At 40.1% G+C, this 14,609-nt stretch overlaps 1 protein-coding gene across 1 annotated transcript in view; it reads left to right on the forward strand.

Annotated features, from left to right (window-relative positions):
• Nucleotides 1-13,887, forward strand: part of PIGN (phosphatidylinositol glycan anchor biosynthesis class N) — an 88,087-nt gene extending 74,200 nt beyond the window's left edge. The window contains exons 25-28 of the mRNA XM_061346254.1: nucleotides 1,191-1,264; nucleotides 4,252-4,294; nucleotides 5,994-6,046; nucleotides 13,487-13,887. Of these exons, the coding sequence (XP_061202238.1) occupies nucleotides 1,191-1,264; nucleotides 4,252-4,294; nucleotides 5,994-6,046; nucleotides 13,487-13,610 (294 nt within the window). The 3' untranslated portion in view covers nucleotides 13,611-13,887. The remainder of the gene's footprint in view (nucleotides 1-1,190; nucleotides 1,265-4,251; nucleotides 4,295-5,993; nucleotides 6,047-13,486) is intronic.
• The last annotated feature ends 722 nt before the right edge of the window (nucleotides 13,888-14,609 follow it).

Consider the following 14,609-nt stretch of genomic DNA (forward strand, 5'->3'; position numbering starts at 1 on the left):
TTCATTAGCCTTCTTAACATGTGTGAAGCTTTAAGTCTTTGTAGTGTATCTAGACATAGATCCTTCTGTTTCCCAGAAGAGAGAAGCTAAAGTGCATGGAAGTACAATTTAACTGCATTAGACTGGTTTATTAAATTAAAATGGAAATTTTAAATGTTGAAAAGTCAAGTTATTTAAAAGATTATAAGCTTTCCTGTAGTATCATATCTACACAATACCGTGGAGATATATATATATATTACTAGCTTTATCTACATTTCATTAAGTACAGGTTTTGAATGCTCTACTGATACGGCTGCCATTTTACAATAGATAGCATTTCTTATATTTTTTACTGGTCTGTCAAAGATTGGATTGCACTTTCTGTTTGCAGGCAAGATGTGAGAGCTCTTTTCTAATATTTGAGTAAAGGATTTGCCAGAGAGGTAAAGAGGCAGACAAGGAGATGTGAAATTTAGGGTTATTTCTAAAATAAGCAGTATTTCCTGCCTCTGCCTTTCTGCTGCTTCTGTGCTAGAGAAAGCACTTAAGTTACAGGTATACTGCGTGTTATACTGCAGGACATGCTGCAAACCTCCAGGATGTGGGAGAACAGGTTTTAGCAATGCATTTACACGATTAACTTAAGAATTACAGGTCAGTTTTGGAAAGAGAAGAAGGCAACATTCATGTTTCTAACGTGTTTGTTTTGTTCTTAATTCACTGAAGTATTTACATTTGCTTGGTTTGGTTTTGGAGGGGCAGTGTGATCCTTGCCTTCCTGAATACATTGTATATTCAAGTTTTTTTTGTGGTTGAGATGAAATTGTCCTATTCCACTGGGAGCTCTGCTGTCTGTCACATGAGCTGTTGGATCAGAATAGTTCTGTCTTCTAGCCTCATTGAAATGTTTATCACTAGTGATAAAATGGATAAATGAAGTGAGGATCATTAATGGTTTTTAATTAACGTTATCCATATTCCCTCATGGCTTATTTCACTGCAGTTCAGCTATGACCATAGAAGTTTTTTTTACTCATTTGCTAAACACGTTTCCTGCAAAATTATTTTCTACTCATTCTTGCCACTATTTTATTTTTGCAACATGCACATTCTGTGATAATTTCAAAACCAGGAAAATGTTTCCACACCTTGACAAGTTGTTTTGTAAATATGGCTATAAACCAAAATGTAGCTTGTATTTTAAACAGGTTGCCATCCCGTTTGTTCTGGTATCATGTGCTTTCGAAGCTGTTCAAGTCACAACACAACTGTCTTCCAAGAGGTATAGTAAGTGCTATATTTCTGCATCAGTAAGGGTTTCAAATCTATTTTGCAAGAATTCAGAATTGTCAAGTCTCAGTCTCAATTTAAAAACCAAAACCAACCAAACAAAAAACCAAACCCAAACAAACCCCAGTAGATCACATTGTTACTTTTACTTATTATTACGGTTTTGGTTTTTATTCAGTGATTTTTGCAAGTTCAGCAATTCTTTTCTTACTGTTAAATGAGTATAAATGGAAGTGTTGGCCCTATTTGAAACAATCAGATACTTAACGTTCTTCGTTGACAACACAAATGAGCACTTTGTTCCCCCATAATGTAGAAAAATTAGCAGAATTTAAAGTCTGATTTCTGTTTTATATTGCATCTCTGCCTACAGTATTCTATTTTTAATGTAACCCATTTATAATGTAACCAATTTGCAGCTTTGTAGCACTGACCTCACCACAAATAGCCTTTAAAAAAAAAGAAAAAAAAAAAGCTGGATGCCTTTCCATTGCATTTCAGTGCTTCCCAGGTGTGTTCGTATTACATATTTTTTGCAGTAGGACTAGAAAGCTGGCAGTCCTTTCTTCACCTGTATTTCGGAGAGAATGTGAGACAGGTGCCCAGACTATGCAGAGTGCTGTATCCAGACTTGAAATACTTTTCCTTCAAGACCTTTGTTTGAAATGTTAGACTTCCCTCCACCTTTCAGTGGATGTGACTGAATACTCTGCTCATCATGTGCGATTACAGATGGTGCTGAGACAGAGGAGACCCCTGTCAGCCACATGATTTTGAGTTTGTCACTGTGTGATATTGTGGGGTTGACCAAAAATCTCGCTGTCAGTGGCAGGACCGCTGCAGAGACTGTCCTGAATATTGCTTAGCTGAGCAGGAAGAAGCTGCCTTTGCTCAGTGTGATGCTCTCTGACTTTGTTTTCATCCTGCCTGTGCCCTGCTGTTTGTCGCCTTACACAACACCAGTTGGTACTAACACGGAACAGAGCAGCTTCAAATCTGACTTCTTGTTGAAGGACAGCCCAAGGTTCACCATCCCTTTTACCTTTGCTGCCTTAGCTGTGTGTGCAGTGTAGTTGGGCTGTCCCTGGGACCCCCAGGGAGTCAGCCCCAGGGTCTTGTACTCCTCACTAAGGCTTATACAAGTGCAGGGCTGCACTGCGAAATTGGGATTGCTCAAAAGACCAGCTTGCGATTTCTATTGCTAGGGCTCAGGCATCATAAAGGTCAGCATTTCCTAACTTGTGAATGCTTGCCTTGGCAGTGCTGGTGATATTTCAGACTTCTATGTAATGTGCATCTGAATGTGTGAGAAGGGAAACAATACCAGCTTCTTAAAGGAGGGGATATGAGCACATCTGTGCCACTTTGAGGCTGTGGTTGCAACTCCAGCTGGTATTTGTGCAGGCTCCTTTTAGCTGTGCCTAGGTACCAGGAGCAGTGACACTGCCACAGCATAAGCCTGGGAACAAGGCAGAAACCACAAGATGTGCCCAGGATCCCTGGAGAGGTTGTACTCTGATTATCAGCATGTCCTGAAGTCTGAGTCACATTTTTTATTGCTTTTGCTACCCCTGCTAGATAAATTGAGCCATCACAGGGGACAGTCTTGTCTTTGCAGTGCATAAACATGCTCTGAAATTAGTGTTGTACTTCTGTTGTGAAAGGCTTCCTGCAGTTCAGAAAGGCAAAAAGTAGACTTTTGTGATTTTGCCAAATTACTCCTAAGCTCCCTGTTTAGAGATTAAAGGGAGTTTCTGGGTTTTTTGTCTGTTTGTTTGTTTGGGTTGTTTTGCTGTTCATGGGTAATGTTCTGTCAGAATATGTTCTTGGAGCTTGCCTGTGAAAACAACCCTCTAGTTGAGTACTTGCTAGGCTCCACAAGATTGCAACATCCTATCCGAGTCATTAGGAAGTAGGAAGAGGCCATTCAGTGTGTCTTAACATAGAGTTGGTTTATTGCATCCTTATTTACTAATGAAGCATAGCTAATGTAGAAAATATCAGAAACTTCCTAATCAGGAGGCACTGATATGTATGGGTGTCCCTCCAGCACATGTTCATGCAACACTGCAGCAGGACATTTTCCCAAAAAAAGCTTTGTGGATTTGTGATGGTAGTACTGACAAATTAACTATATTCTAGTTAAAGACTTTTCTGTTAATGGGTCAGCTGTTTGCAACATTGCTTCAATGTCATTAACTTAGAAACTAGTTTTAACCAGTTATAGCAATTGCTTTCCTGTAATGTGGGATTTACATAGTTTAATGAAAAGAAGATTAGGTTAATGGGGGGAAAAATAGTTCTGCATGCTCCCTTCTGGTTCCTTTTACTGGCTGCAGCCTACTTTGCAGAAGTAACCTGTCACCTGACAGAGAGGCCCATGGGTTTGGGAGCATGCCACCAAAATGCTGGGTGTTCCCAGAGCAGCTTAAAGGCACTCAGAGATCTGGAAGGGGGGGGGCGGGGGGCGAGCACCTCCTTTAGCAGTCTCCTACCCAATGGGGTGCTTGTCAGAATAGGACCGATCAGCTCAGGTGTCTGTCTGCCTGTGCCAAATAGCTTTGCTCACTCTCGAGTCCATCTTGGAGCTTCTAAATCAGCTTTATTTGGTCTGACTGGTAGGTGAACTCCTTGATCAGGAAGGGGCAGGTGCTGTTTGTAAGATGCTTTTGTTCTCCAAAAAATGACTTGTGTTAGGTTTCTCTGTTGCAAAAATGAAACTCTGTTCATGTGAAATGTTTTTTTCAAGCAGGGTGCCATTCCAAGTGCCCAATGTCCTACTCTGGCTTTTGTAGGACAATGCCAGAGATCAAACTGCTTGCTAATACTTTGAAATGTATTTGAGTGATTGAAAGGCAACTGCAACAAATCGTATCTTCTTTTAATTTCTTCATGGGGGTTTTAATAATATTTGTCACATCTGTGGCCATAAATAAAGGTTGATGGTCTGTTTGGTTTGGTTTGTTTTTTTCTTTGCAGCCTTTTCCTCCTTGTTCTTGTGATTTCAGACATCATGGCTTTGGTAAGTTGTTGTTGCACACTCTCTTCAAATAAGATCAAGAAGCAGAGGGCTCTCCTAATTCCGTCAAGAGAGATCTGAATTAGTTTCAGACTTCAAAGTTCTTGTAACTAGGGCAGTGAATTGGATTTAAATCCTGGCATAATTTAGAGATAAAACTCCTCCAGTTGAGGAGGAGTTTGCGCTTTGAATTTCATGTAATTAATGCTTCTGAGGAAGCAATATTCTCATACTAACAAGAGACCAAAATTAAGTAGTAAGTTACCATTCTGAGTTTTTCCTGTGCTTTCCAATCAAATCCCTAGGAAGAGTTGCAATAAGATATCGGTTGTAGCTGTATGCAAAGTTTAGTTAATTTTTCAGGAATTTTGAACTTTTTACTCACCCCACCTGCCCTTGGAAAAAAGAAGAAAAAAAGAAATGCATTAGCCACCAGCTCTGTTAAGAGTTGCTAGAATCCGGGAGACCAGCAATATCTGAAAAGACACTTAGTGCTCTGTTAGGAAAAGGTATCTTCAGAAAGCTTGTGTCCAAAACCGAAGCTAGCTAACACAACACAAGGCTGAGCCATACCCCAACATAATTTTTACAGATTAAAAGTATGTTCTCATTGTCCCCTCAAACTGTCTTCAGCACAGCAAGCAGTGTCACTGGGTATCACAAGGTAAACAGAAACCTGGTAGAGCTGTTCTCAGCTAGCAGATGCATTGTCCCTCTGGAGTAAGCGTTCCTGATGTGATTTCCTTATACAGTGTGATCTGTGGATCTCACCTGATAGGAAAATCAGTGAGTAAAAAGCAAGTAATGACTAGTTTGTCTGTAGAGTGAGAAATGGAGAAGGTACAGTTTTGTGTGCTTCAAATAAATGTTTGTGACTAATCTGATTATTTTTTTATAAATTCCACAGGAAAAGGATTTAACTACCAATAAACCAGACTCTCAGCATTTTACTAGTGAAATCAGTCTAACTAGACAAAGAGAGCAGACATGTACTGGTGTATAGCAAGCCCCAGTATATCCAGTATACCTGATATCTCATGCATTCTCCTATTTTGATTTAAACATTTTAAAACGGAAAATATGTGCTTGGTGTACAAAACAGAGTATTACCAAATAGGCTTGATCTGCAGCAGCTGTGTGTATATCAAGAAATGAGAAAGTTGTCAGGAAAAAAAAAGAGAACTGGTTTGTGGTCTTGGATCAATGTGGCCACCAGCTAGAATTTGGGGGATTCACTAACACACACATGCTGTCTTCTCCAACATTATTCCCATTTTACAGGTGGGGAACTGCCAGAATTGCCCAAACACACTTGTGGTGGAAAACAATATACAGCATTCTCTTTGGCACCATGTGTTATTTGTGAACCTGTTATTTCAAACAATGAGGTGGCTTGGCTTTTCTTATTGATAAAGTTCTCTCTCCAGTAATTTTCTGCTTCTTGCAAGCCCAGCTTAACAGAATTTAGTCCATCTTTATCTGTTTGTGTTTACATGTGTAACATGTACACCATGTTAAATCTATTTCTGGCTCTTAGACTATTCTTTACTTTGGTCCAAATGAGCATTCCGTGAAAGATCTTGCCCTTGTTCTACTTGAAAAATTAGAAACTTGGAATAAACAGCCTGAAAACATGTTTTTTAAATTTTTATTTCAAACTGTGCAGTGTTGATGTACTAATCAAAGTTGTTTTATTTCCTAGCATTTTTTCTTTTTGGTTAAAGATTATGGAAGCTGGCTGGATATTGGAACAAGGTACAGTATTTTTTTGCCTCCATTGCATTTTTGACAGGCTCATAGGTTAATATTGTTGTTTACATATTCAGAACTCTTGTAATTTTTTCCAATTACTCTCCTTAATCAGGTGCATCAGTTATGTTCCCGATACTTAAAAAACATATGCATGCATGTGGGCACACAGGTATACATATATATGTATATATCCCAAGCTAAAACTTGGGTCTTAAAATCTGTGCCAGAGCAACATGGAGTTAGTGACAAATCTAGCATGGCAAGAAATAGTTGGTAGGATTTGTTTGATTTCTAAAGAACAGTGATTACACAAAAAATATTTTTATTGTTGTTTTGCATTTTAATTAGTTTTAATCACTGCTAAAATAACAGAACTGTTTATTGTCTTGAATCTAGTTCTGTTGTTGCATACAACCTCCTGCGAATTAATGAACCATGCAGAATTACGTTGGTGGCTACCAAGACCCCTGCCTTTGTCTTTCCCCTAGTTAGAGAAGAGTAAATCTGTAGCATTTAAACATAGAAATCACAGTTTAAATGAGAGAATTTGTTTTGCATTATGAGTCATACTGGCCTCCACAGCACACATCATGGGGTAGGTTTTCAACTGTTCAGTCTGTCCTGGGTTACTTGTGAATAGTCCAGAAATAACAAATACAAGGAATACACATCTCAGATTTACCTTCCCTGAGTTGTGGAAATAGGTAATATGCTGTAATAAGATTAGTAGGGAATGTGTTGTTAGTAATCCAGCCAATCTGGTCACTTGACACTGTTACTTAAACAGAAGTTGAATAGTGACCCATTGTTAATGTTCTGTTTAGTCTACATTTACTCTGTGCTTTGCTGAGCCCCAGTGTTCCCTCCAGTGCATGCACGTGTGTGTGCACACGTATTCTGCCTGTTTTCTTTGGAGGTTCAAATTCCTGCTTGTAGCTACCTTTTGAAGGTTCCTAATGGGAGGAGACACAGATCAAAGAGTGGAAACTGTGCTTTAACGTCACACTTCCTTGCTATGATCAGTTTATGGTAAATCATATGGCCTCATCTTTTAGTTTGAATTCCTATGCAGATTAATAAGGGTAGTAAAGACCTCAGAGAAGTTCTGTTCTGCTGGGCAAGAAGCTTTCTAATTGGGAGTTAGCAAGCAAAAATATAAATTGTTACAAGTACCCAAAACCTTGCTCTCTGATATAGAGTCTTCATAGTGTAGAGATTTACAATGCTGATGAATTGTTGGATCCATTTCATCTGGAAGTTTGCCTTATCCTGAAGAGTTTAGGGGAGCTCATTATGCACAATTGTAATTCTGCCTCTCTGTGTGTGTACGCTTTGAGCACTGAAGAAAGCACTGAAAAAGCCCTTTTAAAAGAGTAATTTGTAATTAATTTTTAACATAGTAATGCATAATGCTCAGGCAGCCTTAAATTTATCATTACTTCACTTTTGAATGCTTGACTTTACTACCTGCGTTATTTTACTGTAGTCCCTTTATACATGTTTTATGTGTGTGTGTATATGCACAAAAGGTAATAATGATGAGGTTGCATAAGAAAGAGGTGAAGCCATAGGTGCAGAGCTGAAGTGGTCCTTCTATTCAGCATGAGCAATACTTTGGCAGCTGAGCCTTCTTCTCTGTGAGCATATTTCTAATGTGTGATTCTCAAGCTTGGTGAAATTAGTAGGCAACAGCAGATTTTTGTTTATTCCTGAAAGGGAAGATGAGCTTCATGGGGTTTTGGCAATTCCCAAAACCAGTGGGAGAGAGATACTAACGTGGCTCTTTCCTGTCTTCCTGTTGCAACTGCAGTGACAGCTCTGTGGCATTCCCCTTGCAGTGTCATCTGTTGTTGCTTTGACAGCAAGGTCTGAAAATATCCTGTCTCAGCTGGCATTTTAGGCATTGCCAAAATTTTACCGGGAAGGCTGAGTCAGTTAAGGAAATGATGGTTCTTTTTCTTCCAACTGTTTGTATCTCAGCAAAACCTGTGTAGATTTCATGGAACAAAGAATAGAAGCACCCTTAGGGACAGCTGCATTCGTATTTCTTTGTATTTCTTTTTTTCCTTTTTTTTTTTTCTCTCTTTTCTCTTCTGTTTTTTCCTTCCCCCCTCCCCACCCTGTTTTTCCTTTTTTTTTTTTTTTTCCTTTTTTTTTGTGGCAATGATGGGAAATGTGTGTGTGCATGCACACAGTTAGCAAGGTTCATTTGACGTTATTAGTTACCACATCATTGAAGTCACAGGTGGAAAAGCAGCAATTTAATTGCCCAGCAAAGATTGGTTCCTCTGAAGTCTGTCAGAGTTCAGTGGTATATGTGCCGCATTTGCAAGGCTCGTGATGTATATTTCCATACTCATTCTGCTTTGTGGTGATAGCTTTCTACGGATTTTCTAATTACCACGCTTCAAAACTTTTGTCTGTCCTCTCTCTTACTGAGAATGTGCAAGTTCAGTAGGAAACTCTCATTAAGCAACGCTTGTGTTTTCCAGTACCAGTGCTCTGAATTGTCATGTGTAAGAAGAGCTGGTTTTAAATCCCTTGTGATAAAAAGACAACCTTCACTGCTTTTTTATGGTGATGTTTTATCTCTCACATTGTTTGGAAGTAGGGTTTGTTTACTAACGTATTTACTTTTTTCTTTAAATTTCACCACTGATTCCTGGCTTTTACATCTCATTCTACCATGCCTTAACAAGCCATTTTACCGTGCCCCATATCTCCTTTATTCTCCTGGTTGAATTTACCATGCCACTTAAATACTGTCTTTGAATGTAAAGAGATTTCTACCTTTCCTACTCTTCCAGATCGTTAATGAAATGCTGAGCCACAACAGATCCAACATGCAGTCCTGCATTACCACATTCTGCAAATTGTCAATGCACCATTGATTCCCTCTTCTCAGTAAATTATCAATTACCATAAATATTTATGGCTTCTTAGAAAGTTTTAAAGCTCGTTTGCTTAATGGTCATGCCAAAATCAATGTGAACTTGTGTTTCAGGGAGGTTTTTTTTTTATTGTTTTGGTATAATAACGGGATGATAGTCTTGCAGTGAATGCAAAACTCATAGCACTGACTTGTGCAAGCTTGTAAAGTCTGCTAATCTTAGTCTCTACTATATATCTTGAGGTCACCCTAAACTGCCTCATATGCCCTAGTAAAAGACACCATTCAATTTCATAATATAATAATGCAGTTTTCCTAGTATTTGAAGTATCAGTGTGTAGTATGCGCTTATGAGAAGCTTGTTCTGACAGTCTTTTGTTTTTGAAGAACAAACAAATCGAATAGCTAGCTTTTCCTCTTCATTGTCACTAAAATAATTTCTCTGTAGCTTTAAAGATATGTTTACCTCTACAGATAGAGAGATATCTATATAGTGTATGCAATTTGTAAATAGCTGTATATTCAAATAGTCAAGATAAATTCTAAAGCTTCTTTATGTAACAGTATTACATAGTTTTTTATAGACACATATTGTACTATCCCCTTGCTCTTTTTATAACAGTTGCTGGAAGGTAAAGATACAATCTTAACTGTCTTCTGCAGTTTCAAACTTCAGGGGACATACATAAAGCACAACAGACTGTTTTAGGATAGCAGAATTGATTTCAGGTTTGGGATGTTGGGGCCTCTGTGTCTGACCATTAAACTAGAGGTCTTGTAACTAGAAGGAAGACAGTGTTTACCAATGATTTTTAAAACAGGAGCCAGGAGTGATGTCATTTGTGATTTGTTTTGTGTGAGAGAGGGTGTGAGATCCTGACTGGAAATGCAGGATACCAGGAAACATAAAATTCAGAATCTGAATCTAGGGTCTCAGTGTGTGCCTGGGGGTAATCTTGCAGTTCAGAATAGCATGTCATGAAGAAATAAGGTCTTTGGACTCTTGTAGAGAGTGCTCTTCCAAGTTCTTGCATGAATTGGTTTTGGTTTACTTGCTTTATTTCTAGGGTTTTTAGTTGCCATGATAACTTACTCCATCTTCCTGTCTTCCTAGCTTCTAATCAGGTCTGCCATCTTAGGAATTAGTTTGTCTTGGGAGAAAGACACTTTTTGGAACAAGATTGATTCTCCACACACACACACCCCTCATTTTTTACTGATCTTTGATTCTGATTGTCTTTCCTTATATCTTGCTGATGTTCACTGTCACAAAGCCAGGAGATGGTAGTACCTCAAATGGTCTCCTCTTTGCCCTTAACCCCAAAACAAGTGTCTTAAAAAATTTATTTCCTAGCAGCAGCTTTACCTGTTGACTTTGATTCATACCTAGGGCACTCACCTTTCCATTGAACAGACCTGCCTTACCTTAACTCATCTGTGATCCCCTCCACCAACTACTTCTTTTCTACCATTCTGTCCCTGCTCATCACTTATAAACATTGCCCCACTGTGCCCCACTACACCATTCTCTTTTATCTGTTTAATGTCTCTTCTCCTTCCACTTCTGGAGCCTAAAATCTCACTCCTTTTTCTTATTAGCTCAGGTTTGACTTATGATGGAGGAAGCTTGTTTTAAGAATTACCTTGGACAGGTACTCAGATGTCTATGTAGGAACCATGCTGATGGCAGCAAGTTGACAATTCTCTGGTTGCTGTCTCAGAGTGTCTGTAGCAGTAAAGGCAGGATCTTCATTTGGCTTCTGATTTTCAGATTTCTCATTCAAGCTTTCTTTGAAAGCTAGAAGGAAAGTGGTGTTTCTACTTCTGTGAAAAACTGCAATTCTGGTGCTAGGTGAGGAGATGAGATGTTACCAGCAATGCATGAGACGTTAAGCCATCCAGCTGTTTACTGGAGTGGCTGTTCCTTTAAAAGCCATGCAAACTTCTGTACCTGTAGGGCTTGTACTTGGTGTAATGTGCCCTTGGTGCTTGCCCAAGGGCACCATTACACCATGAAGATAACTGCAAGGAGGCTTTGACTTTCAGTTGGCAAAGTGTGCTTTCCCATGGAGAACTGAGACCAAACCTGTAACACACCCAGGTGGACTTCCAAAGGCAGCTCTTGAGGGAGTTGTGTTATCTTTCTTACTTGTAAATATGCTGTGAGCTACGAAGTCCAAAGTGCACTGAGCGGGTGAGAGTAGGCTTTGTGCCTGACTTCATGCTCTCCTGTCATCTTACACCTTGCCACAGAAGCAGGGCAGGAATATGGCTCTTGTAGGTGTACTGCTCTGCTTAGCTAAAGCTGGAGGGGGGAGATGCTTATGGGAAATGGATGTAAGAAAGATGGCTCCTGATATTTTAAACCTTGAGTTGTTCATATTATTTGCTGCATACAGGTGGGAGTTTATGTGGGTGCAGAGTGCAGGCTGTTAGGGTAGACTGTTGTTTGTTGAGGTCTGGGCCCATTTATGCTGATAGATTTTTGTAATTGATTTCTTAAAATTATGTATTTTGAGCAAGGTGTTTGTAAGAAGGTTTAGTCAGACTTAACTGAAACAGAAAAATCTTGTACCGTGAGTCAAGTCCCCCTCAGTGTTCTCCATCCTCTTTGGTCAGACCTTGGCAACTTGGGTTGCTAGTACCCTGGCTGTGGAAGAGCTTCTGCTCATTAGTGAACTTTTTGGATTACTTTTATTCTCTCACACTGATTAGCAGCCCAGCTTTAAGAGCTGGTGCTTCTCCACTTCACAGAGCTAAATTGCACTAGGCTGGTGCCAGGGTTGTCACAGTCTCGGGGTCGTGAGGATTGATAGTGTCGGCATTATGAGCTTTACTGCTCTTCCGTGTCTAAACTCTCAAACTGAATGAGTCCTCTGGCAGAAATTCCAGGTCATTAAACCAGCAAGTGCTCCTTGCAATCCTTTTTGTGACTAAACTCAGACTTCACTGAGTCTGAAGCTACCCTGCTCGTCCTAAAGAGCCATCTGCTTTGAAATAGTGGGTATGGATGCATTGGGAGGTTTGTGTACCTTTCATGTTAGAAGGCCAGTATCTTCAATAGTGCCAGGAGAAAAATAAACATCTGCACTGGATGTATGATGGACATGGGTGCAGCACTGTTTTGTCTGCAACTTTAACCTGAAATGTCACTGGATTTGGAAAAATTCTGATTTCTTAATGCCTTGTGGTTTATGTTAACAGCAGCCTGCTTCAGCCATTGAACACAGGATGCTGGCTATCCTAGGTCATCTCTCAGTCTGACCCTAAATGCCCACCTCTAACACTAGTGAATATCAGGTACCAGAATTTGAGCAAGAGAACAGCTCTCTACATGTTATACTTTTAAATCATTAGTGATTGTCCTGGGTTCAGCAGTAGCAGTCATTTTTCTCCTTCTTGGTAGCTGGTGCAGTGCTGTGGTTTTGACTTTCAGCCTGGGAACAGCGCTGCTAACACCGATGTTTTTAGTTATTGCTCAAACGTTTAGTCTGAGCAAGGACTTTCTGAGTTTCATGCACTGCATGGGGGAGGGGAAGCCTAGAGGAAGCAGAGACAGGACACCTGACCCAAACTAGCCAAAGAGGTATTGCATACCGCAGGATGTCATGCCCAGGAGGTAACTGACAGTTACCCAGAAGGGCTAGGTCACTGCTCAGGTTGGGCTGGGTATCGGTCGGTGGGTGGTGAGTGGTTGTATTCTCTTCCCTTGTTATTTCCCTTATCATTGCTATTATTGGTGGCAGCAGCAGTGGTTTGTGTTATACCTTAGTTACTGGACTGTTCTTATCTCAACCTGTGGGAGTTACATTCTTTCTGTTCTCCTCCCCATCCCTCCAGGAGCAAAGGGAGGAAGAGGGGGGAGTGAACCAGTTGCTGTGTGGTACTGAGTTACCAGCTGGGCTTAAACCACAACAGTGACTTAAACCCTTCCTAACCCAGAAGCTGTATCTTCATATTGTGTTTATTAGCCACTCTTGAATTCTTTAATCTCTTTGAAACCATTTTTCACCACTGCAGAGAAATACAGAATTTTTAGAAATGTTGAGTGAAAAAGTAGTGTTTGTTTGATTTTTCTTTAAAGCTGCTCATCACTGGAATAGTTTTCTCTAGAAAATTGCACTTCAGCTGATAGAAATATCTAAATATCTGAGTTGTCTTACTAGCAAGGACTGTATATCTGATAGCAAGCTCCCTAGATTTTGTGATATCAATTCACAGCAAACAGAAGTTTTGCAATGTTTTCAGCCACATATGCTGAATTACCCACTTGAATGAACTACACCCAGTACCACTTATTCACTTGGGTATATGCTCAGCTATGTTTTCTGTTGTGGCCACCATTTTATTTTGTCACCGACTTTGTTTTTTACATGATAGTGCTGCTATAACTTTTGTATTCTAGGAGCAGCATATATAAAATGATATGCTGGGCCAGCAATTAGCCCTAGAAAAAAAAAACAAATATTTGGAGGTTGTTTATGTCAGGGAGTTTTTTACTCTGTAAATTTACTTTTTTTCTCTCACCTCTTTTATCTGTTTCCTCCTTGCAGCATTAGCCACTATGTGCTGGTGATGTCTTTGACCATATTTATGATGCTGATGAATGGGCTGGCCCAGCTGCTAACTACACAGAGACTTCAACTTTCCAAAGGGACTAAGCACCATTCCACATGATGAAGTGATACATGCTCCTGCCTTGTTCCTATCCTCAGGCTTCCTCTGAACCAAACTCCACCTCTGGAATGTACATACAAGTTGATGGACTGGAGTGCCAAAATCCCATCCAGGGATCAGAGTGCTCTGCTGATACAAATTAAGTGCTGCCTGTGACTGAAATTTGCATTTGGAGGTTGCCATTTAGGCATCAATGGGGCTCAAAAAGCCTCCGCTTTCTTCTCTAAGTGTATGTATTTCTTGAAAATAAAACCTGAAAAAATCTTTTTAGAAGAAATGGGCAACCATCTTTTGGGTCGGGTTTTTGTTTTGGTTGTTATAACTTGTCTGCCAGCTGTTTGTCTCACGCATGCTCACTCTCAGTAGGAGTTTGCAAAGTCCTAGATTCGTTTCATGTCTTGCATAAGCATCTCGCAGACTAAAACATAAATGAAATCAGTCTGGGCAGATCACTGATTTGTATGTGCCCAATATGGCATGCACATTTGAATATCTCTGAAACTGGCTATACTTTTTGCAAGCTGTGTCAATATGCGTGTGAGAATATGTTGGGGCAGGTTAAGACTGGTGCAATGTGAGGCTGCTGCTGCTAGACAACACCTTTTAGCTAACCTTGGTGTGAACTGCTGCCGCTGACCGTGCTCTGCTGCTGCCTCCTGTGCTCGGGCAGGCCAAGCAGCATGACAGCTCAGGTAATTGATCCAGATGAAAAGGAACCTGATGAAAGAGCTGTAAAATCACGTTCAAATTCCCTGCTCCAGCTTGTGCCAGGGCAGGCAGGAAGGCTAGGGCTGCTTGTTCCAGTGGCAGCCTAGAGTTAAATCAGCATGAAGAGGTCATGAAACTGCAGCTGGAGGTGGTGGTTTGCATAGCACGATGCCATATGGAGGCTTTTCCCTTTGTTTCCTTGCTTTCATTTCTTTTTATGTTCTGCTCCTAATTACAAGCAGCCTGGGTAGTGGCTGTGCCATGAATCAAACACAGACACAGATTCCCTGG

This window comes from Neopsephotus bourkii, unplaced genomic scaffold (assembly GCF_033783945.1).
Source record: "Neopsephotus bourkii isolate Nb327-2 ecotype Australia unplaced genomic scaffold, CSIRO-AGI_Nbou_v1 NB_272, whole genome shotgun sequence".
Classification (NCBI taxonomy): Eukaryota; Metazoa; Chordata; class Aves; order Psittaciformes; family Psittacidae; genus Neopsephotus; species Neopsephotus bourkii.